General features: G+C 47.7%; 1 protein-coding gene across 2 annotated transcripts in view; it reads left to right on the top strand.

Annotated features, from left to right (window-relative positions):
• The window catches only part of ZNF407 (zinc finger protein 407), a gene marked incomplete at its 3' end in the record, with an annotated part of 417,799 nt that extends 396,323 nt beyond the window's left edge, over positions 1 to 21,476 (top strand). For both annotated transcript variants that reach the window (XM_082853707.1, XM_082853708.1), the window contains exon 9: positions 20,143 to 21,476. In XM_082853707.1, the coding sequence (XP_082709833.1) occupies positions 20,143 to 21,476 (1,334 nt within the window). The remainder of the gene's footprint in view (positions 1 to 20,142) is intronic.
• Positions 21,477 to 23,113: the final 1,637 nt, after the last annotated feature.

The following is a 23,113-nucleotide window of genomic DNA, read 5'->3' as shown; positions in this document are numbered from 1 at the left end:
ACACCATCCTAACTTGTGAAAAGCAGCTTTGAAAGCTGCCGTGGCAGAGCACGTGGGGAGCAGCATAGCTGCATGTGTGATACCACCAAGCACTGTTATAAATATTGGGTCAGACTCATGGTATAGGAGGTTTTTTTCAGAAGCGATAGTGACTTCTGAAGTCAGCAGTTCTGGAAGGAATCAGGAACGAGGGTGTCCGCCATGTATGAAGCACTACAGGCCCAGCATGTGCTGCCTGGTGCTTTGCACACTGTTCCCAATACTTAAAATACCCTACAAGCTGCTGTTACCCCATCCTGAAGACAGAAACAGAAGCTTAGAAAGGTTAAATAAGCTGTCTCGGCACATATAGCTAGTTAGTAGCCAAGCTTGGATTTTAATCTGTAGCTACCTGAGTCTTGAAGTCTACCTAAAATCACATTATTAAGGAAAAGAGAGCAGTGTGGCCAGATTAAAAAAAAGCCTTATCATGTTTGTAAGTGGTCATCAGTGTTATTAGTATAAAAGAGAAGCCCCTAATGACCATTGGAACAGCTGTGGGATTTCCCCCCTTTCTGTAGCAGTATTGGAGCACACTCACTCTCATGCTTTCTACGCACACACAGATCCATCTAAACTAGCAACAGCTTGACATTCTTCTCACACTGTCACTGTAACCATGAGATCACTCAGGGCTGGTGAGGGAGCACCGTGGGTCTCTCACATATGGCTTCCACTGGAGCATACCAAAAACAAACAAGCAAAACAACAACGAAACGAAGCAGAAAGCCAATGTTCAGTACAAGTATAACTAAATAAAGGATAAATGGAAAATAAAAAACAATGTTAATTGACCACAGTTACAGCCATATGGTAAATAGTTGCAGCCCCATTTTTATATAAAGCCACATTCACTTAAGATATGGCCTTTCCTTAATTAAATAGAGTGTAATGTACATTCACAAATGTCAATACAAATAGCAGGGAAAACTTCCTGGTATCTCCTACAGACATAACACTAAGCCTTCCTGATAAGAGTCCATCTTCAGCCTTACATAATTTGCATCTCCTCTTTTTAGGTATCTAATTTATACCTATTTGGTTTCTGTGTATATTCATTGCCCTTTGAATTAGCCTTGCCCATTTCTGTAACATCGCTAAGATAAAAAAAAAGTAAATGATAATTCAGCCTAATGATTTTTGTAGTTGTTAGACTTCAGAAGGTTATATGAACCATAGGATTTGCATTGTCTGTGGAAAATAAATATGACACTGGACAGAGCAGATTTGTTTTCAGCTGCTAAAAGTAAGTCTTTGAGTTGCTCTAAACAACTGGAGATGTTTGAGGAAAAGAAAAGTCATGGTGAAAAGAAAAGAAAGGAAAAGAAAGTCATGGTGTTGTACAACTTTCAGCTCCTAAGTTCCTTAGATGCAAAAGGATCAATTGGCCACTGAATGCAGGAACATGCCCCGTAACCCCTGTGACGGGAAGTCATCTAGATGCTGCTCAAGAACCTTCCGTGACAAGGAACTCAGGTGTCTATATGTAGAGCATTGACTTTAAAAAGAAAACTGAGGCTCAGTTTACAAACAGTAAATTTAATCCTTTTTAGGTTTGCAGCTGGATGAGTTTTGACCAATGTGTGCAGTCATGTAACCATTGCCACAGTCAAGTTATAGAGCTTTTCCATCACCCCTGATGTCTCCTGGTGTCCCTTCACCCGACACCCAGTTCTTGGCTGTCCCTGTAGTAGTGTCTTTTCCAGAGTGTCACATAAATGAGATTGTACAGTATGTAGCCTTTTTTTCCACTTAATGCTTTTGAGATTCATTCCTGTTGTTGCACCCAGCAGCCATTTGTTTTATTACTGAGCATTACTCCATTGCATGGATATACCACAGTGTGCTTTTCGGTTTTCCTGTTGATGGACATTTGGATTGTTTCCAGTTGTGGGTGATAATGAGTACAGGTACTGTAAACATTTGGGCACAGGTCTTTGTGTGGACATACGCTTTCATTTCCTTAGGAATGGGATTTCGAGGTCATGTGTTGAGAGATTGCCTAACTGGTTCCCACAGTGGCTGTACCATTTCACATTCCCACTAACAACGCATGAGAGTTCCCGGTGCTCCACGTCCTCCCAGCACTTGGCGTTATCAGTCTTTTTAACTTTAGCCCTTCTAGTCAGTGTGTAGTGGTATCTTGTGTGGTTTTAATTGGCATTTTCCTAGTGACTAATGACGTTGAGCGTCTTTCCACGTGTGTATCCATGAGTGAATTGCTCTAATTTTTAGAAAATTCTCATGGTGAGAGAGCTACACGGGGATGTGCAATCCCTCTTCTCCATGGCAGCTTGCCAGATACTTGCAGACTGTTTTTATGTCCGTAATTCCACCCACCAAATCTAGATTTGCCAAGGCAGCCTGCTCAGTCCCTCCCTCCCTCCCTCCTTTGTTCCTATGGTGAGGTTTCTGGACAGGGAGCCTTTGCCTCCTGCGTCACCTCCATGTGGACGTGTTGCAGTCTGTGCCCCTCCTTTAAAACACAGTTCCTGGCACTGAATGCAGTGCTCTCCTTTGCAAGTACTGTGTTTTCTTAAAGTGGCCAAAGATGGGGTTCCCTTCCATGGCAGCCGTAACATTCTATTGTGGTCAGGTTTGATAAGCTGCCCCTGTGGCTCTGTCTAAGCTGTTGGTTAAAATGAGTAACTTGCCAGGTCAAGTGCCCTGCATCTCGATGTGAGTCCAACCTCCGACTAAGTATATATATACTTGAAGATTAGTACAGAGAAATATTTGCAGGGAGCCAGATGATTTAATAATCAATGACAGAAGTTTTAAATTTGCTAAACTGCTAGGTTTATTTTGGGCATTAAGAGGTGCTAAGCAGTTGTGAATTATTTTGATTACTTTCAACCTTTGGTGTCTACTCTGTGCTTCTGTAAAAAGGTACTGAGAGATATGGAAATATGGTCAGCATAAGATTTTGATCTTTGGGGCCAAAATATAAAACGCTACTGAAAATGTTCTAGTCGATGAGAGCAGTTGGCCTTTTCTGACATCCTTAGAACATCCTTAGAAATTATGAAAACTTCTGTAAAAAGTTTTCATAATTCACAGAAGTGGCATTAGATCAGCTTTTAGGAATATATAGTAGCATTTTAGGGAAAATATGTCTTGCCCTTTGAACAAGCGCACAAAATTAACTCGTTTACATAAAATTTCATGAAAGGGTATTTTGTTTTTATAAGGAGACAAAGCCTCTACAACTAGATTCCTTGATAGCTCTGGCTTTGACTTCAAGAAGCCACTAGAAGATTCCATATTGTTCACAGATCCTGTTACCTTAGGCTTTGTTCAGACCGGTTTGGGTTGTTTGGCTTAGAGTTTGCTGGTGGTGTGTCTTCCTTTCCTATTCTTCCAGTATTAGGAACAACCCTCAGTAATCCTTCTGATGGGGAAGTGGGTCTGAGTTTAAAATAGCCTTGTTCCTATCTCATATATATGGCCTTTTTCTAAAACGTGACAGTTGGTAGTGACAAATGAGATTTTCGTTGATATGTTTAAGCTAGGTGGCATGAAATAAATATATTAGTTGTATAGTAATTTTATTGTGAGTAAATCATATAAATATGCCAGATATGACTAAAACCATATGATATTTGATTGGTTTTGGGGGGAAAAAAGCTATCACTTATTGAACCTGTGGTGTTGTTTAAAATTTCTTACTTTCTACTAAAGATCACCACATACCTAATGTTTTGGGCCAAGACTAAAGATGTTTTTGTATATCAGAGTCTTCTGAGTTCTTACCCTAGTTACTGCTGCAGTCAACTCAGGCTAAACATACTGGTGCAAATTCCATTGTAGCCAAGACTTTCTTCTAGGATATTATTGTAAAGTAAAAGAATGCAGTATCAGCAATATGTGTCTGAATGAGGACTGTTTTTTTCAGCTAGATTAGGAAAAAAGTATGTATGCATATAAAATGTATAGCTATGATCATCTCAACAGAAAGTTTTATGTCTAACTGGGAATTAAAAGTTACTCATTTTAATTAAAATGCATGTTAATAACTAAATCATTCAGTTTACATTGTTATATAGGATTATCAGTACTCAACCTATCTGAGTGTTTAAATTCCTTTTTCTGGCTTAAGTTGGGGCATTCAGCAAAATCATTGGCAAGCCAATGGCCTCCTGCACAGGGACCCTTTGCCTGCAAACAGTGGAAATGTTGCCCTGGAAATGTGGCTGAAGTTTCATGAAAATGAAACATGAAGGCTGCCAGGCCCGTCTGTGCCAGCCTTATAAAACAAAAGCACCAATTTTATCATCATCGTCTTCTGTTCTCCACGGTGCTATTCACGTGGCTGTTTCATGAGCGCCAGAGTCGGGGGGCATCCATTGATCTGCTGCTTTCTTTGCTGCACTGTTTGTTCTCGGCTATAATACTTGTCACCCCTGCACCCTCTTCTTTTTAAAAAATGGAAACTTGAATGTCGAGAATCTTGAGTCATTTTGTAAGGTTTTGTGCTCACAGACCACAGGGCTTTGTTTTTGGACTGCAGATCAAATATGAATTGGGGTGGGGTTGGATGAACATGCTTTTAAGTAGAAGGAGCAAATCTACTGCTTACGTAGGTCTCAGAGTCTGTAAACCGGGTATTTTATTATATTCATGTCCATTTTCATTATCTTCATGAATGGGTATTTCCCACCTTAATGTGCAGTACTTGCATGTGATGAACCAGCCAGTTTTAACATGGCTTCTTTTCATGTTTCTGAATTTCCACTCAAACAATCAGAAGTAATTCTTATTTGAAATCACACTGGGCCAAATACGATGACTGTAAATCCACGTGAGCTGTAATGCTACCATCAGCCCATTAGTTTCCAAATCTAAATAGCACAGTCAGCTACTGTATTGTGGAGGTGGAGGTGTGTTAAGTTATTTAAGAGAATGTTTATTATTCATATCTTAACAGGAAAGGATCTGACTACACCACCTCATTTTTTAAAGGTAACAATATGAGACCAGTGATTAGATGATGTTTTCTGTAGACTAGACAGTGGTGGGGGTCAGGTTGGTCAGCTATCCCCGAGAGTACCGGCATTATCCTGGACTCGCAGAACTCTCCAGCGAGGAGAAGCTGAGAGCACCTGACCCGATGGGTTTTAAACGAGGTACCGAGAGGCCTGGGCCTTCTCAGGGAGGCGGATGGGACGCCGGGCAGCTCTGGAGCTCTCTGCCCACTCAGCCCGCACTGCTTCCCTTCCCGTCTGTCTCGTATTTGGGTGTTCCGGGGGAAAGGTTTCATCATTCTGATACATAAGGTAAATGCACTCATCATCCAATAGATAGAAAGCCGAGCTAGTCCGCGGCAAGACCGTGGCCATCAGCACCGCGGAGGCCTGTCCCCGCCGGTCCAGTCTCGGGATCTGTCACGGGCAGAACCAGGAGCACGGCTCAGCCCCTTTCAGTGGCCATGCAAAGAATCCGTGCGCTAATGGCCTCTCTTCCTTGATATTTTCTTTTCATAGTGTTGAATTTAAGCCTAATAATAAAAAAACTTGCTCTCTCTAGATCCACATGTTCTGTGAAGGTTCAAGCCGAAAAGTCTCTTATCGGGATTTGGTGTTTTCCTCCCAAATGCCCCTTGCCCTCTGACCTTCAGTATGACCAAGCTAAGTTTGGGCCAGATAAGTTATGTTCGTGACATTTTCTTTGTAGATTGAAAAGGAATGAAGCCTTCTGTGTTAATAATGCTGTATCCAAAATTCAAGCTAATTTTGAGTATACCAGTTAGAATGTTTAGTAGTCTGATTCTACACATAAGTAAATTCAAAAAGTGGGACAATAAAACCAAAAATTGAATAATAAAAGTGTATTTTTAAGAAAGAACCAAGCTCAGTGAGGTGGGCTGGCTAAGTTATAATTTTCAGGGTTGTTTGTCTGTTGGATAGGGAAAACTGGCATACAAGGTTGATCTGTGGTGGTTTAATCACCAGCCAGGACAGTGTCAAAAGTAAGAGCAGAAAAAGCAAACAGTGTTTATTCCAGCCAGTAGGAGTCACTAGTCAGAGGGAGGCCCAGACGACAGAAGTTACTCAAAGCACCTGAAAAAAAAGCAGGTGAGGCTGGATTTTCCACCGCTGGAGGCACAGCGCAGGAGGTCCAGGGGAGGCTCCTGTGGGAGCACCCTGGCCCCTGGGCGGGCTGCAGTCCCAGGCCAGCTTTTCTAAGGCGCATTTAATGGAACCCTTCCTAGGAGGTATTTTTTCCTTCCTTTTATGTCTGTGATTTATCCACTGGACTTCCTGGAATTTCTATTAAGAATTCCAGTTATTTAGTAATACTTTTCACAGCTTAGTTACTACTAATAGATACCTTGGCACTCTGTAAATGAAGTAAGACAACAGCTGTTAGACCAGCAAGATAATACAGACATACAAGCGCAGTAATCAAATGGACATATATAAAAGCTGAGATGTATGGTGTCACTCTCTCTAGTCTGCCCTTTGGCAATTCAGCTTCGAGTTTCTTTCAGCCAGCAAATGAGGAATTAATTCAGTACTGTCATTCTGATTGTCTTGCTACTCCAAGAAAGAGTGGGACATTTTTGTTCAGAAAAACACTTGATGACATTTAATAGTGAATAGAGGTGAAGGAAAACATATGAATTTCCATATTTCTGTAAATGTTATTCCAAGTTTTGAATACCTTCCTTTTCTCCTTTCTATTAATGAAGCCACTAATCAGGTAGTGTTGTATTCTGATTAATGCCGTGTGTGGGTATTCATACTCAGTACCAACGTGCTCTAAAGGAAAAACGCCAGGATCGTTGTACCATGTTAGTCGTGGAACCTAGGCCAACATATGTCCTGGTTTATCTACAACGGTGTGTGGTCTGCGCCCCCTGTTTCATGTTCTGACCAATCACTGCCCTTGCTTCTCTCAACAGTATTCAGGTTGGGGGATAAATGCCGTGGTCTTCCTGGTAACACATTACCTATTCGAGACCTCCTTCCAGTCTTGATGGTGTTTCTTTCTGACCTTTCACACGGTTGATCACCCTCTTCTTTCACGCCTTCTGCCAGGGTCTTGACTGCCTAGTCGTCTCTTTGGCTCTGACTCTTCTCCAGTCACCGGTGTGCCCTCGGTCTCTTTTCCTAACTGAGATCTCCTTTCAGCCTCCCACGCACTGCCTGGGGGAGGTCACCCCTCGTTATTTGGGGCCCCCATCTCAATGCTGGTAGCAGCAAACGTGCAGTTGGCGGCCAAGCCCAACCTTTCCCTTGGCCCAAAGCACGATGCCAAAAAATAAGCAAGTAGGTACTTGGTTCTCGCACGGGAATCTGATTCTCAGCTTGACTTCTAAACTGAGAGCTGCACTCTTGAGCGATGCTGGAATCCTTGACATTTTCTGCCTTTAAAAAAAACTCAACTGGAGTATTTTCATACATTTTTATAATTACGTTTAAAATGTTTGCTTTGCTTTGAAATGACAAGATAAGAGAGCCTGCTATTTGCAAGCACTCATTTGCAAATAACATATTTTGCCTGCGCAGCGTCATTATTCTTGAAAAATTAAATTGATATGTTTTCTTTCTCTTCGGGATATGATATTGTACGTATATGGATGTAATATTCCCCCTTTTTAATTGGCTTTTAAAGTAGCAGAGATAACTTTATGTGCTATATAAGAAGCTGGATCAAATGAACACGAGAATCATTCTGGAAGTCCATCTGAGGCAGATCTGCAGAATTCGTATCATAGCACTTTCCCCCTTGACTTACATTTTACGGATCGCTGCTCTGACGCTCCCGGTCATTAAGCTGCAGTCTAAGGGGGTACGTTAACTAGCACATGGCCGAGGATAGAAACACGTTAAAATTCTGTAATGGGCAGAGCCGCCAGGCCAGTGTCACACTGACAGCCCCGCAGCTGTGTGTCCTGAGCAGCGTCCGTCCAGGCTCATGGAGCAGAAACTGGAGTCTCAGACTTTTCTCCTGTTACAGGAGAAAATGTTTAAATTCTTGCTTGACTGATTCCCTTGAAGTCAGAGTGGAAACAGTTGCTCCTGCTGTCCCAAATGCCCCGCGTCCCCCATAGCACCGCAGTGCACCGCTTGCTGGAGGGTCAGAAGGCACCCGGGACCTTGTCCTTGTCCGGGGACCTTGCAGCCCAGACAGTGGCGAGGGGAGGGGGAGCGGCTCAGGACGTGAACTAAAGCAGAGGGGTGCTGTGCTCCGTACGAGGGCAGAGTCCACAGGGAAAGCCCGGGGCTGTTGCACGTGAATCTTTCTCCTCTGCCTCCGCCTGGGCCCGGGACCTCTGCGCCACGGGCACCGCTTCCTTCTCTTTCTTCCTTGTGTGGAAACCCCTGGTGCCGTCGGGCTAGGCGCTGGCGCAACACGGAGCCTCGAGGTCCCTTCCCACGCTAGGTGGATGTTTGGGGAGAGGAAGCAGAGCTGAACAGGAAAGGAACAGGGGAGCGAGCACAGGGTCACAGCGCGTGTGCGGGAACGAGCAGCAGAGGCGTGCAGAGTGCATGTGCGGGAACGAGCGGCAGAGGCGTGCAGAGCGCGTGTGCGGGAACGAGCAGCAGAGGCGTGCAGAGCGCGTGTGCGGGAACGAGCGGCAGAGGCGGTGTGCGGGAACGAGTGGCAGAGGCGTGCAGAGCGCGTGTGCGGGAACGAGCAGCAGAGGCGTGCAGAGCGCGTGTGCGGGAACGAGCAGCAGAGGCGGTGTGCGGGAACGAGTGGCAGAGGCGTGCAGAGCGCGTGTGCAGGAACGAGCAGCAGAGGCGTGCAGAGAGCGCGTGTGCGGGAACGAGCGGCAGAGGCGTGCAAGCTGCAGCTCCCTTTGACAGGTCTGTCCAGGCCCCCGCAGCATCCCCCAGGCCCTCCCCATTTTCTGTCCCCACTGAAACCACGCACGTGCCCTGCCCTCACCTCTCAGTCTCCTGCACCTCGGCCCCTGCGAGGCCTCCAGGTGAGGCTCCTTGCATTGAACACCTTTGCCAGAGACAGTCCTGCAGCCTCACCACAATTCGTTCCCAAGAATACAAATGTGAACATGTCATTTCCTTGCTTCACTTGCTTCAGTGCCTTCCTGTCACTATCAGATACCCAGATTCACACGCTTGGGCCTTGCGGGATCTGACGAGTCCCGCCTTTTCACTCTGTCCCTCTGTCGTCCTGCCATGCTAGGATTTTGTAGCCAAGCCACACCACTTGCTGGCTTTGCCGTATGCTTAGAATGGCGTGGGGTCCTCACCACTCTTTTCTTCACTTCCTGACAAATTCCTACTCCGCCTTCAAGGCCCAGGTGTCAGTGAGTACTTTCCTGATCCCTAGCCTAGACCAAGGGAGTTCTTTCTTTGAAGGCATAGCTATTGGTATGTTATCTAGTTACTTTATATTTTATTTATTGTAATTATTATTATTGTAATTATCTGTCATACCAGTATCTTCAAATAGACTATTCATTCCTTAAAAAGTTCACATTTGCCTTACTGATGTAAGGGATTAAATACAGGAATTTAGCCTCAACATTAATATTTATATTAATAGTATTGTTGCATAAATAATTAAGAAAATGATCTGAAATACCCAAGTTCCTGAATTGGAGCATCCAGAAAACTTAAGTTAGTAATATAAGTGGAACTAAAACCTTAGAATACCTAGAGATTTAAGGATTAGTCTTACTGGGTAAGTGAGAATTTACCACGAAACACTTTGTTTCTTCGCTGGTTTTGAATTCTCTTGAAGGGTTTCACCTGCTCTGCTGTGCCTTTCTGTCCTGGTCACATCAAGGGTAAGTAATCGCCCATCTTCCTTTGATGACTCAGCATCTTTCAATGCCCAGGTCTGTTATTTGGGAGATGATTTCTTGCTGTCCAATTCAGTTCGTAATGATGTGGAAGTTGTGCTGAAAGTATGCTCACCCTAGAGCTTTTTGAGAAATGTCTGTTAGGGATTGGTGTTAGGTCCCCGACATCGTTTGTCTGGTGGCTGTGTGTCTGCCCATCGGAGAGCAACCTCGAACTCTCCTTAACAGGGCTGCCCACTTAAAGCCTTTCAACCCTTTAGCAAACCAGTAATATTTCAGAGAGATGGTTTTCAGGTTCTCCTCTGGATGCAGCCCAAAGGAATCGTGTGATGCTGTGTGCATCCCTGTCCCCCTGGCTGGACTCTCGCCTCACTGGATATTGAATCCTGGTTCGGAACCTGCACCACGGAGATTTGCTGGAGGACTTTACAGGTGGCGTGCGCCACTGCTGAGACCCCGGGGCACAAAGCGCTACCTCTAGACACGTGACAGCAGCTACGTGTCCTGCTGCGGTGCTGGCGTCCCAGCGTGCACGCATCCGCTCAGCTGTCCTGTGCTTTCAAAGGTTCCCTGACCCCTCCCTGCCCCTCGGGAGCACCGCCCGGCAGGAGCGGGACAGCTGCTGGCACCTGGCATGTCCATGTCATGGACCTGAGATTTCAATGGCTGGCGTTTCAGCCAGTGTTTCAATTTGTAAGTTTATTTTCATTCATTCCACTCATTTCAAAGCGAGGGTTCAAGCCTCAAAATTTGGCTTTTGTTTGATATTTTTAAATCAGTTTTAACGTTTCTTATCCCAGGCATATAAATATTCTGCAATTTTAACAGAGGAGTTTAACTTAGGTATTTAGAAGATGTTCAAAATAAAGATGGTGGAATTCACTGGCTCAGAAGAAAATATATCATTGTTTTCCACCTTGACCAGTAGTCTCCCCAGCCCCGACCCTGCCTCTGTCCTGTCCTCACTGCAGAGAAGGCCGAGTGCCGGGCGGACCAGCCTTAGATCAGGACAGCACCCAGCGCCCCCCGAGTCAGCCTGGTGGACCCCGGGAAGGACAGGCCGACAACCACTACTGCCTCGAACTTTCACGGACACGAGTCAGCGTTGACTCTGCTTGTCTTAGAGCTCAGTGGTCAGGTCCTCACTGCCGGACCTTCCTCGGCACCTGCCGCCCACACCTGGGCGCCGGCGCCCCGTGTTCTCACTCTCCAGACTCAGGGTGTCTGCTGTCGTCAGAGCCCATCCTCGGGGGCAGGTCCCAGCCACGAGATGCTCAGGGCGCCCTCACGCACAGCAGCCTAACAGGAAGGCAGCAGCCGCGTGCCCAGAGCGGATGATTCGTGTAGTACGTGGAGAAGGAGCGCGCGTCGTTCTGAGTGTACCAGTGCTGCCGCCGCTCGGCCGTGAACGATGCGGGACCTCCGAAAGCCCTGCAAATGATTAAAATACTAACAGTGAGCTCTGCCCGGCTGCAGGTCCCGCATACTGTAAATTTGATTTTAATGGTGCCTCTGTGCTGTGACTGAGAAGTGGTTTGCTTTTTACCTTCATACAAAAGTGTCTACGATGGAGACAGACGTCAGCCTGCTCTCATTTCCTCAGCAAAGATAGGAAGGGACTATGAAACATGGGAAATCTGAACCTGCCTCCAAAAGTGAATGTGATTTTTTTGTAGGGTTTGCCAGAGAAACAAAGGAGGCCAGTTCAATCTGCTGCTGGCCTGTGAAGTCGGCCTGTTAGCAGAGGCCCCCTAACGGCTTGGCTGGGCTCCTTAGTTGCGTAATTTTACATTTTAAGTGCGCGTAACAGTTACAACTTTTGAAAACTAGGCCTTGTCTCCTAATATTGCATTATCTGTATGGGGAGTTTTATAAGTGGTCAGAGCACATTTAGGAAAAGATCGTCGGGCTTCCTAACTTTCTTATTCCATAACTCCCCAAAGAGTGTCAGTGCTAGTCTAAGTTAACATCTTTAAGTCAAACGGAGGCAGCCTTTCAGTAAACAGACAGGGCTGCTGTTTATCTGGAGTCTTCGAAGGCCTTCAGAAATGCTGCTGGCCTAAAACTCCACTGCTTGTTCAAGCCCCCAAGCTCCCCAAATGCAAGCGTGTGGGGCGCAGTTTACTTTTCATCAGCTGGTACCACGAGCACGAGACAGGTGAGGTTGGAGGTGCAGGGTGAGAGCCGCACTGGGGAAGCACACGAGTGTCCCAGATGGGCTCCCGCATGGTGGCCAGGGCCCACCGTGACCCCCAGAATGAATGCAGGATGCCAAGTGCACTGACACACACAGCCCCCACCCTCCCTACCTTGTTCAAGGCATCTGAGCGCTTTCTGCTAGTAAACCACCTGGCTGTTTGAAGAAGTGCTCTTTGAGGGTAAATGACGAGATCAGGGCACCTTACCTTCTAATTTTAGTCCCGTTTTGTCACATTCGTGAAGCATGATGACACTATTTCTGTCACGAGTCAAATTTCCAAAGTTCTGTGGTCACATCCTGATGGACAGGCCTCAGCAGGAGCAGAGAAGCAGTTAACATGCCCTCCCCGCAGCCTCCGTGCCCAGGAGCCTGTCAGGATGACCTTAAAGGACTCATCTTCCTGAGGGAGACTTGTGTGTGTGATTCCCATTAGATCTTCATGCAGGGGAGTGATAGTGTACACCTAAGGGTCTGATACAATACAAAGTTGCTTAGGGTTTTGACTTTAAAGGTAAAATATTGTCTTTTACTCTTTGTCACTCTTCAGTGCCCATGGAAATACCGAGGCCTGTGGAGACCCTCCACGCAAAGTTAGAAACCTGGCCGGTTCTGCATTTCCAACTTAACATTAAATTTATTCTTGGTTTTTCCTGGATATCTTAGAAGTTCTTTCAGGGGTCTTATCTGGTTACCTTTGATCGCTGCCAGTCCTAAGGGTGCTACTAGTGATAATTGAGGAAAAAAGGACTAAGGCTTTTGTTACCTAAATCTGGCTCCTGCCTTATTGTACATCTTCCTTCAGTAAAACTCGCACGGCCTGTCTTATAAAACTGTATGTTTGAACCTATGTGAAAGCTTCTCAGAAATGATGTGGACTTCAGTTCATTTTTCACAGAAAAATAATTTTCCTCATCTCTTCCTAGAACATAATGGCCTTCATGAAATTAAGGACAGAGCGATGACTTTAACTATAACTCTCTAACACAGACCGCTGTGCTTATTTGTGGCATAAAGCAGATAATTACCAAAATTATTTATCGGGTTGTCGTGTATTTAACACATCCTTAGGCCAGTGCACAGCAGTGTAGGTTTCAGAATGACCAGCACAAGCCCTGTGCTCTGAAATAAATCTCACTTGTATAGCCATCACATTCAACAAGCATGGCAGAATCTGAAGAGGATTTTAATTTTGTTCTCCAGTAACCTCAGTATTTCTAATTTGTGTGTGAATTTTATTAACATTGCCCAGAATGCATTTCTAACCCTTGAAAATAACAGACATAAGGTACTGACCATCCTTTGTTACCTCTCAAAAAAAAAGAAAAAGATGGTGAAATTGTCATTTTGGTCCACAGCCCACTACGATCCTGGACCACACTGGCTGTGATCGTCTTTCCTGAACGACTTGGTCGGGGTTTTCTGCAGGGATGCCAGGATGCAGAGCATTCTGTGTGGGGAGCATCGGGCACTTATTCAAGCCTGGGCTGCAGGGGGCGCTCGTGGGGGGCTTCCTGCAGGAATACCGGAATACTGGTTATTTTTATTGTCCAAAAAAAAAATACATTATAGAGCAGTTATTGATATCAATTTGACTGGCTATACTATTGGTGACTGCCATTATAAGAATAATTTATTACCTGCTTTGAAATTTCTAAAAGATTATATTTCATTGAATTTTAATTTGTCATTTTTCCTGCTTTCACTTGAGAAACGTAGAAGCTTTTTTGACGTTAAAATACAGCTCTAATTTATTAGCCTAATCTGTTAATATTGTTTCATTTTAATAGACATTAAGTGTGATTTCGTAACATTCTTGTTAAAATTACATCTTAAAACTGAAGTTGAGGAAAATTGTATGTGGCTTAAGAATCAGTGTCATGTGTGCCCCAAACTTTTATATAAAAGGCATTACTTTTTTACTTGCATCATATTCGAGGTGCTTTAATTATGACGGTGAGGCAGCCTAGCGTTTTCAAGCTTAGGGCGCTCCCTAAATATAAAATCTAAAACACACACGGTGTCTGAGACGTAACCTAGCAGTGTATAAACATGTAATACCGTTTCAGAAGTAGCTTAGAAATGTAAAATAAATGCTGGCTGCTGGCAGCAAAGTGGCTCACGTCGGCTATTAGCACAGGCTTCCCTGGTGCGGTCGACATCTCAGCCACACAAGTCCTCTTCATGCCATCTTTATCTGCTAGGCGATGCATGAAATCTACTTTCGGTTTTGGAACTGCTCATGACCTTTGACCCCTTTAGTGGAGACACAATGTGACCTTTCTATTGTCATCAGCTTTCATTCTCCTGAAAACTCTATGAATTTTTATTACAAGTTTTTTTTTAAGCCAAGCTGAGTCTTCAACAAATTACTTGACACAGATGAGATGAAGCCGTTGAGGTGAGCCAAGGTTTGCAGCCCGCGTGCGAGCCCAGCCTCTGTCCTGCGGTGCCGTACACCAGTAACCGCTGAGCCTACTACTGGATAAATACATCATTTTATGGAACATTGATTGTTCTATAAACCCAATGGAGTATTATGCTCTATGAGCAAACCATTTAGATTGTGTATAGAGCACAGAAAATGCCATATTCAGGATGGTGCTAAAAGTGCCATTTGTGTATTTTATGGATGTCATTACAGGGGAAACTTCTCTCTGTAGGCCCTGTTTACTGCAAAATTTTTTAGTCTGTAATGACATTTTTCATTCACAACGTATGCCTTCAAGAGAGGGGGCCTTGTTTTATTTGTTTCATTTGAGTTTACTGCACAAATTCTGTACGTTTTAATTAAATGTAAGCTTAACAAAAGCATAAGGTATTTATTCTGTGAGAAAAAATGATGACAGTAACGAAAGAATAACACACACACACAAAAAGGAAGTAGTCAGGTAGTAAACCCTATTTGTAGCTTCCCAGCAGCTCGGCAGACAGCAGAACAGAGCCATTAGCACGGTTCCGGGGAGCATGAGTCTGCAGCCTAACCCCTCTGCTCCTGCGTGACGGAGCTTGTGTTTTCAGCTCTGGAGATGTCCTCTTCAAAGGGGACAGGTGAGAAGGCACTGAGCTCCACAATAATCTTCTGGAGAAGGGAGCCTAATTAGAAAGCACCTCCCTGAAAACAGCTTCTCAAACCACGCCCCCCCCCCACAAAGAACTCTTCATTTCAACCGAGTTGTAAGCTTTCAATGCGTTGAGCTATGGGAAGGCAGTAAAATACCTCTGTACTCATGAAAGAAAGCAAACAAGCAGTGAGTTGGGATTTCATACACAGGCATAAGGCTGCATTTCACCTGCATTTGCACCTTCTACACAAAGCTACTTATTGTCCTATTGGAAACAGATCCAAAAAAGACTGATTTAGACACATTATTTGACTAGCTACTATTAGCATACTGAAATCCTACGTTGTCTTTGAAAACTGTCAAGTGTAATGTAAATAATATGTTGATTATCGTGCTTCGTTAAAGATTTGCGCAGTTTTGGAGCAATAACAGTGACTAAGCGGTTAAGGATAAAATCTGTACAGACTTGCTGTGTTCCAGGTACTGTACCCATCTGGCCATTTGCATTAGTGAGCCTTGCAGTTCATAGTTACTAGAAAGATCTCAAAAATTGAAGTTGATGTGCCCAGTAAATTCTTGGTCATAGCCCGGTCAGAATGTAAAGTTACAGAAGAGATTCACATTAGTTTAAATGACACTTGAACTTCTACATAGCTCAACATTAATTCATTATGGGCGAAATGGAAGAGTCTTCAGTGGGTGAATCTTTTTCAATCTGATTGAGGCTGTTACATTTTATAGGTGCTATTTTTCAAAGCAGTACTGACAGCACTCGAAGTTATTAAATTGCTGAATCAAAGATAGACCTGCACTCAGGTTTATGAACTGCGATGGGCTCCCTGGGCTCGGGCTGAGCTGAGGTGAAGATGTTGATGATGAGCTTTGTCACACCCCATAGTGACAGCAGTATTTACCCACGTAGTTCACTTAATGGTCTGGACGTGGCTTAACCCACCTCCAGATTCAGATACAGTCAGTAAGTAGTTCAGAATGGCATCATTATCAGTGCCGCACGGGATTCAGAGGATAATTCTGCACCCGAGAGGTTTCGCGTCCAGTTGCAGACTGAAGAAGGGAATTGCCTGGACTCAAGCCTGTAGCATTTCCCTCAGAGAATACCAAAGAGCAGGGTATCTGTTCTCTCCCAGCTACAGTAGTTCCTCCTCTTTTAATGTAAGGGCAGTAATCAGGTAGGGACGGGGGAGGGTGATTTGAAGGATGCCTTATTTATGTTTTGTATCCATATTTCTTTTTTTCTCCCAAACTCTAAACTGAAAATGACCTTCGATTTAGAGAATGGGCAGAAACAAACTGGATCAGGTTCAGAGTGTAAGGAAGGCACGGGCAGTGTTCCATCCACGGTAGAAACGTAGAGGCAAGGGGAGGAGTTGCAGGCCTAGCAGAGGAAGACGTTGGCAAGTATGGTAGACAGGAGATCTTGGGGTCCTAGCAGGTGGCAACTTGAGCAGAGATGGCGACACCCACCAGGTGAGACCCAGGCCTACGTGGAGGGGTGAACTCAGAGCCCGTGGGGTGCCTCACCCATCGGGCAGGCCTTCTGCTCCTACGCTGAGCCCCGTTCTGACCTCTTTGATGAGAGATAGTTCAGGAAGATTAAAGTTCAGAAAATGCCCACACGATTAGGTTAAAGCATACGGACCACAGGTGATTCAGCCCTTTTCTTCTAGGGTCTGAGTGGTTTAACCTGATCTCATGCTTATCTTCTGAACTCTAATCCTCCTGAGGGTCCCATGGTGAAGGGTGTGTTTTCCTTTTGTAAAGCAGAGGGTCACGGGGAGGTGGAGGGGATATCTCTAAGGCAGGCACATCCCTGGGCAGGTGAGTTTAGACACACTGGGCTGATTCCCTAGAACTCTCCATCTGCTCACATAATCTTGGGCCAGCCTGCAGAGCCCCCGGGGTAGGATTCCCAGTGTGGGGACTGCTGCCCTGTGCCGTGACCGCCTGGCACCCCGCAGTGGGTGCTCGGTGGCTGCCTGCCACTGAACACCTCAGTCAGAGCTGGCTGGGAGCCTGCTTGTGTGGTCCCCATTGTCCCCCCCTTTCCTAGGAGGGTAAACAAGAGAAAGCCATAGTTAGGGAGATCATTTAGCTGGAATCGGCGACATTTGGGACCGTCCTCTGGGAAGGTTTGAACAGCTTTTAAGATGTGATGGTAGGGACTTCCCTGGTGGTCCAGTGGTTAAGACTCCGAGCTTCCACTGCAGGGCGCATGGGTTCGATCCCTGGATGGGGAACTAAGATCCCACATGCTGCAGCCAGAAAAAAAAAGATGGTTTATGTTGGCCTGGTTGGTGCGGGCACGGCTGGGCCTGGTTCACCCGCCGCTGATGGCCCAGCCCCGAGCAACGTCCGCTGGGCCCAGTGTTCCGCATTCTCTGAATGAGCAAACGGGATTTTCTGCTCCTGGGGATGGTCCCAGGAGCAGACCCACAGGTCTTTTCCTGACCACGGAGTCTATGGTTCCATGAGCTTTCTAAGATTCGCACTATAGAGAGTTCTCTGAGAAAGAATAAATGTTAATCGTTCCTAATCTTTGCTTACAAAAATGGATTACTTACACATTTCACTTCCTCACTAGGAATCAGAGCCTCGGAGGCTGAAAGTACATGGTGTACAGAAAATCAGTCCCGAGGACGCACCCCAAGCTTTGCCCCCACTGACCCCGCAGCACAGGGCCCCGGGAGACCCCGTGGCTCCCTCACCCCGACCCAGTGGGAGGCTCCCTCTGGCCTCAAGAATTAAGGGGGATGCAGTGGCTTGACTTCCTGAGACTTCTGACCTGTGAACCTGTGGACTCAGAACATGAAACGTCCCAGCACACACAGAATGGGCCAGGAGTTTGCATTTTTATAACTTCACACATGATTTGCAATCCGGGACTATTGCCTACAGTCTGGATGTGAGCCTGCTGTGTCCTCTTGGTAAATATGATTTAACAGCTTCTGTGGTTCCTGCCTGAGATGCTGTACCTGCTGAAAGGCAGGCCTTGTCTGGGTCTTTGCTTAAAGTGGACTCTGTATTGAAAGAAATGCTTTCATACGGACTGGCACCAACACAGTAAGCAAAATTGTTGTCTTATGTTTAAGGGATGTTAGCAATAATAATCTAATAAGTCTTAATCCTTTTTTCTCCTTTGGTAAGGGTAAAGTGTGCTTTTCTTTAAAAAAGGACCTACATGAGGGAGACTAAAGTGAAATATTTTTAAAAAGTGGTTTGCCATTGAGATAAAGAAATACTGTAGATCATTTAGAGATCATTCTCTTACTTAGGAGGGAAGGAGGCTGTAATAAAAAACTGATAGAAAATTAAGGACTTAAGGGAGAAAATAGGAACTCTGTTTAAACTCTTTTTTATGAAGACAGAGACAACAATTTTCACTCATACTTTCCCCGTCGAGTTATTAAACAAGTGTCGCCTGTGTCACAGGTGGCACTGGGGGCCGGGTGTGCACACACCCTGCAGTCCTCAGCACCCGCCCCTGCCTCTCACCCTCCCCGCATCCTTCCTCTTCCACCCTCGGTTCTGCGGCCAGAGCCTCCTTTTTGTAACAGGAGACCAGCTCAGGCCTGCAGCCCCAGGATCTGTTAGACGGGCTTGAAACTGTCAGTCTGGTGGCAGCCGCAGGCCTCTCAGGGCTGCTGTGCCTTCCTGGGCGGGCAGATGTCCAGACTTCAGATGCAGACTGAGAGGGACAGTTGCTGTCTGATGGGACCGACCATCGGGCTGAGGCCAGCAGCCTGCAGGCACTCTCTCCCCAGTCCTGCCCTCCTCTGGGCTCTCCTGACCCCTGCATTTTGCATATGCCTTTGTCCCAAGGGCTTATCTCTGCATTTTCTGAAACAGTCACAGTGTTTTCACTAAGAGGAATTTGGGGCTAGTATTTATGATAATAAATGCTGTACCCTCTGTCACAATTCTAAAACAGATGCACTCGTTTTACTTTCCTGCTTAAAAACATTCAACAGGTGTCTTCTCTCCACAGACTGTGGTCCAGATGTCTTAGTGCCTCCTGTCAGAAGAGGCCCGGAGAGCCTGGCGGGGGCCGAGCTATCTAATCCCCTAAAAGCCAGCCCAGCCCAAGACCCCGGCCCCCCAGACTCACCTCTGCTTGGCCCTGGGCTGCTCTGTCTCCAGGCTCTTCCCCTTCCCAGCCCCAAGGGAGAGCTTGAATATTCCTTTCCCTCCGGCTGGCTGTGAGCCTGAGTGTGTTTATTCTCTGCTGTAGTGCTTCTCACCTTACACGATATTTAAGTCATTCAACAAACGCATCTTTGCTGAATGGTGGCTGCATGCCAGGCGCTTGGCCAAACGTCACAGCGACAGAGTGGCATCAGCTCTCGTGGCTGACGCGGCTGTGCACTCAGTTCTGGCCTGTCCACCACCCCTGAGCCCCGGCGGCAGAGCCCCTGCATCTGGGCTGGGCGCCCGGGTCTCCGCCCACAGGCCTCCGGGGAAGGGGTGGGGGGGCGCGCCTGGCGGGCCAGCCGCCTTTGCCCCCAGCTTAGCACCCGACACAGAAGGTGAAACTCATAGAGCTGTGTTTATCCAGGGCTTATTTATAAATTTAATATGCAGAGCTTTCATTCTTTTTGTTGAAGAAACATATACTGTAGCTAATATTTGGACATTAAAAAAAAGATTTTTCCTTTGGGTTAGGAGATACTGCTACTGACTGTTACTGGTCTGCACTCACCACCACCGACTGAGTATTTTGTTAGAAATGACCGTAATTGAGAGGACTCGACCGTATCCCTTCCCCAGGAGCTGAAAAGCGAAGGGAGGCTGATGAGATTGTATCCGGACAGTAGACCAGAGGTGTTGGCATCGCTCACTTACAGCACAGATGTCCTCTGTGACCGCTCTTAGCCGGGAGCACCCGTGTCAGATTCCTCCGAGCGCCCAGCGCCGGCCCGAGGCCCTGAGGCTGGGAGCCGGCTGCTCTGAGCAGCTGAGGTTCTAAAGCTTCTACGGAAGAACTGTCTTACTTTTAAGTCTGAAAGTCATTTTTCTGGACTCTAATTGGTCCCTGTCTCCCCTAGGCATTGTGTCCAAGTCCTACGAATGCCGTCTGAAGGGCCAGGGGGCCACGTTCGTGGAGACGGACAGCCCCTTCACGGCGGCCGCACTGGCGGAGGAGTCTCCGGTCAAGGACAGGCCCCTGCGGGGCAGCAGGAGGCCGGCGGCGCCACCGGAGCCGGTGCAGCAGGTCATCATCATCCAGGGCTACGACGGGGACTTCGCCCTGGACGCCTCCGTGGAGGAGACGGCCGCGGCCACGCTGCAGACGCTGGCACTGGCCGGCCAGGTGGCCCGGGTGGTGCACATCACGGAGGACGGGCAGGTCATCGCCGCGGGGCAGAGCGGGGCGCCCGTGGGCGGCGGGGCGCCCGGGCCTGGGGTGCCGGAGCAGCTGGCAGATGGAGCCACGCAGGTGGTGGTCGTGGGGGCCCCGATGGAAGGCCATGGCATGGACGCGCCCCTCAGCCCCAGCGGGGCTGCAATTCAGCAGGTGACCAAGCAGGGGATTCTAGACCTGGCCGAGGCCGGCATCCCCCCGCCGGACACGGCCTCGGCCTTGGACGCCCTGCTGTGCGCGGTCACCGAGCTGGGAGGGGCGGAGGGCCGGGCCTCGGCCGAGGAGAAGGGCAGGGCCGGCCCCAGAGACGTGCTGGTCCCGCTGCCAGGGCAGGCGGCGGACCCCGCCGGAGCCCCGGCCGAGGCCCGCGAGATCCACGTGTGCCACGACGTGCAGGACAGTGGCACCGCCCTGGAGCCCGCGGGGGCGCTGAGCCGCGCGGTCCGGCCCGCGGCCCTGATCGCGTCGCAGGAGCGCGCCCAGCTGGCCTTCAGGAAGGTGGTGCAGGGCGTGCTGCAGTTCGCAGTCTGCGACCCGGCCGCGGCCGGCCAGCTCATGAAGGACGGTGTCACGCAGGTCATCGTGAACGAGGAGGGCACCGTGCATATGCTGGCCCGGGAGGGCTCCCAGATCATCATGCAGGAGGCCCAGGCCCACGGCCAGCGCGGGGACCTGGCCGAGACGGACGGCGAGATCTCGCAGATCATCGTGACCGAGGAGCTGGTCCAGGCCATGGTCCAGGAGTCCGGCGGCGGCTTTCCCGAGGGGGCGACTCATTACATCGTGACAGAACTGCCCCCAGGGGCGCAGGACGAGACGGGGGTGTACTCGCACACCGTGATAGAGACGGCCGGCTCTCAGGAGATCCTGCAGGCCGGGGCCGCACTCAGCGCCGAGGCTGTGGTCCCCGGCGAAACAGAGCAGCTGACGAGCATGGTCATATACACCCAGGAGGACTCCCCGGCGGCCGCGGTAATCCAGAGCCATAGAGAGAGCAGCGAGCTCCACGAGGCCTGAGCCCGGAGCCTTGCCCCACCCCCGGCACCGGGCGGACGCGGAGCGACCAGCACCCAAGGCGCGTGCTCCCTGCGCTCCGTTTGCAAAGCCTTCGCGACAGTGAGGGCTGCTGCCCGGGAGCGCGCACAGGCTCTGGGCCGGGTGACGTCCCTGCCGACCGCGCGCACGGGGCACGTGGACGCGCAGGGCGGGAGCCCGGCGCGTGTGGGGCGGGGCCGCCGGAGGCAGGTCTGTCTACAGTTTGGTTCTTCTCTGGATGCTTTTCCCTCTGTTCTGTCCGCTGTGCTGACGAGAAGCTAAGTTGTTTTCTCCTTCGTTCCCCCCACAAATGTTTTCCCGTTTCAGTTGTGGAAGAACTGTGCCCCAGCAGTAGAAGAGTGACAACAGTGTGTCTCATGGCTTGAGACACAGCTGCCCTTGCAGTCCAGCATGTCGCTGTTTTAACATTTTATTACACGTTTGGTTAAAAATTGCAGCTACACGTATTACCATGTCGAAGCGGTCGGCTCCTCTTCATTTTTCTGGAAATTTTAGGATCGCAGCGTCCCCAAACCAAAGGCAGCCTGTTCATTTCATGTATGGATTTCCTCCCTTCAGGCATCGTAGGTGTGGTCATCGCCCTGGTTGCTTCTGCTTAAAAGATTCCTTCTTAAGCCTACGGTTAAGAAAAGCCTTGGCGTTTATATTCAGTTAAAATAAACCTTGGTTAAGAAAACCCAATGCTTCTAATTTTGACTTAGTTTCATACAATAAAGTCTATATGAAATGTGCACTCTGGAAAATATTGTTTGTATCAATATTTTGCTTTTATAACAAATGTTTCTTAGTGTCGATATCATATTCGCAGGATTTCTCTGCGGTTTCTGTCCACGTGAAAGAGCTGACATCAAACATTAGTGGTAGAGAGCCGTGCCCCGCAGCCTCGGCCCCGGCAGGACTGTCTGTGCTTCGCTGTGGTATCATCGCAACTGTGGATGCGAGTCCATAGCCGGCTGACTCGTGTCTTGATACGACTGCTCCTTTTCCTTTTCCAAAATTGTAAAATCATCCCCTCCCCCAAATGCAAAGGTTGTTTCTGTTCTGTTTCTCTTTTCTTTGAAATAAAATTATAGCATTAAAAGATAATGATGACATTTTTTTCCAGCAGCCAACCAATCAATGGGCAGCTATAAAAACTGAAGAGAACTGGCCTCCGTCTGACACTCATTTCCCTTCCCCATCTGCCTACGTCGAGTGTGCTGGGTTCCGCCCACCATCTCTGCAGCCCAGGGCCGTTTTCTCAGTGTTTGGCACGTGGCCCAGTTAGATTCTGGTGACAGTAACGTAGTCTGTCATGCTTAGTATCTAAAAATTGAGAAGATCAGAAGGGAGGGAAGGAAGAGAAAACGGCACCGTTTTGGTCTAAATGAAAGTCCCGTTTACACCTTCCCTGAGAGGTGAGCTTGGAAACGAGCCTGGCTGGGTTGCTCAGCCGGCTACCCCTCCCCTGACCTCGTCCTCAGAGCCCTGAGTCCCGCCCGTCCGAGGGCACCTCCCTTGATACAGCTGCCCCTCCAAAAAAATAAAAGGGAAAATTTCAGGTTTGACACCGTGATTCAGAACTAGCTGGGTACGACTTGCTCCAGCTGCTTAAAAAC

Source organism: Leucopleurus acutus, assembly GCF_964270905.1.
Source record: "Leucopleurus acutus genome assembly, chromosome: 13".
In the NCBI taxonomy this organism is placed as follows: Eukaryota; Metazoa; Chordata; class Mammalia; order Artiodactyla; family Delphinidae; genus Leucopleurus; species Leucopleurus acutus.
The sequence above is the reverse complement of the archived record's forward strand: the minus strand, read 5'-3'. Positions and strand labels throughout refer to the sequence as shown.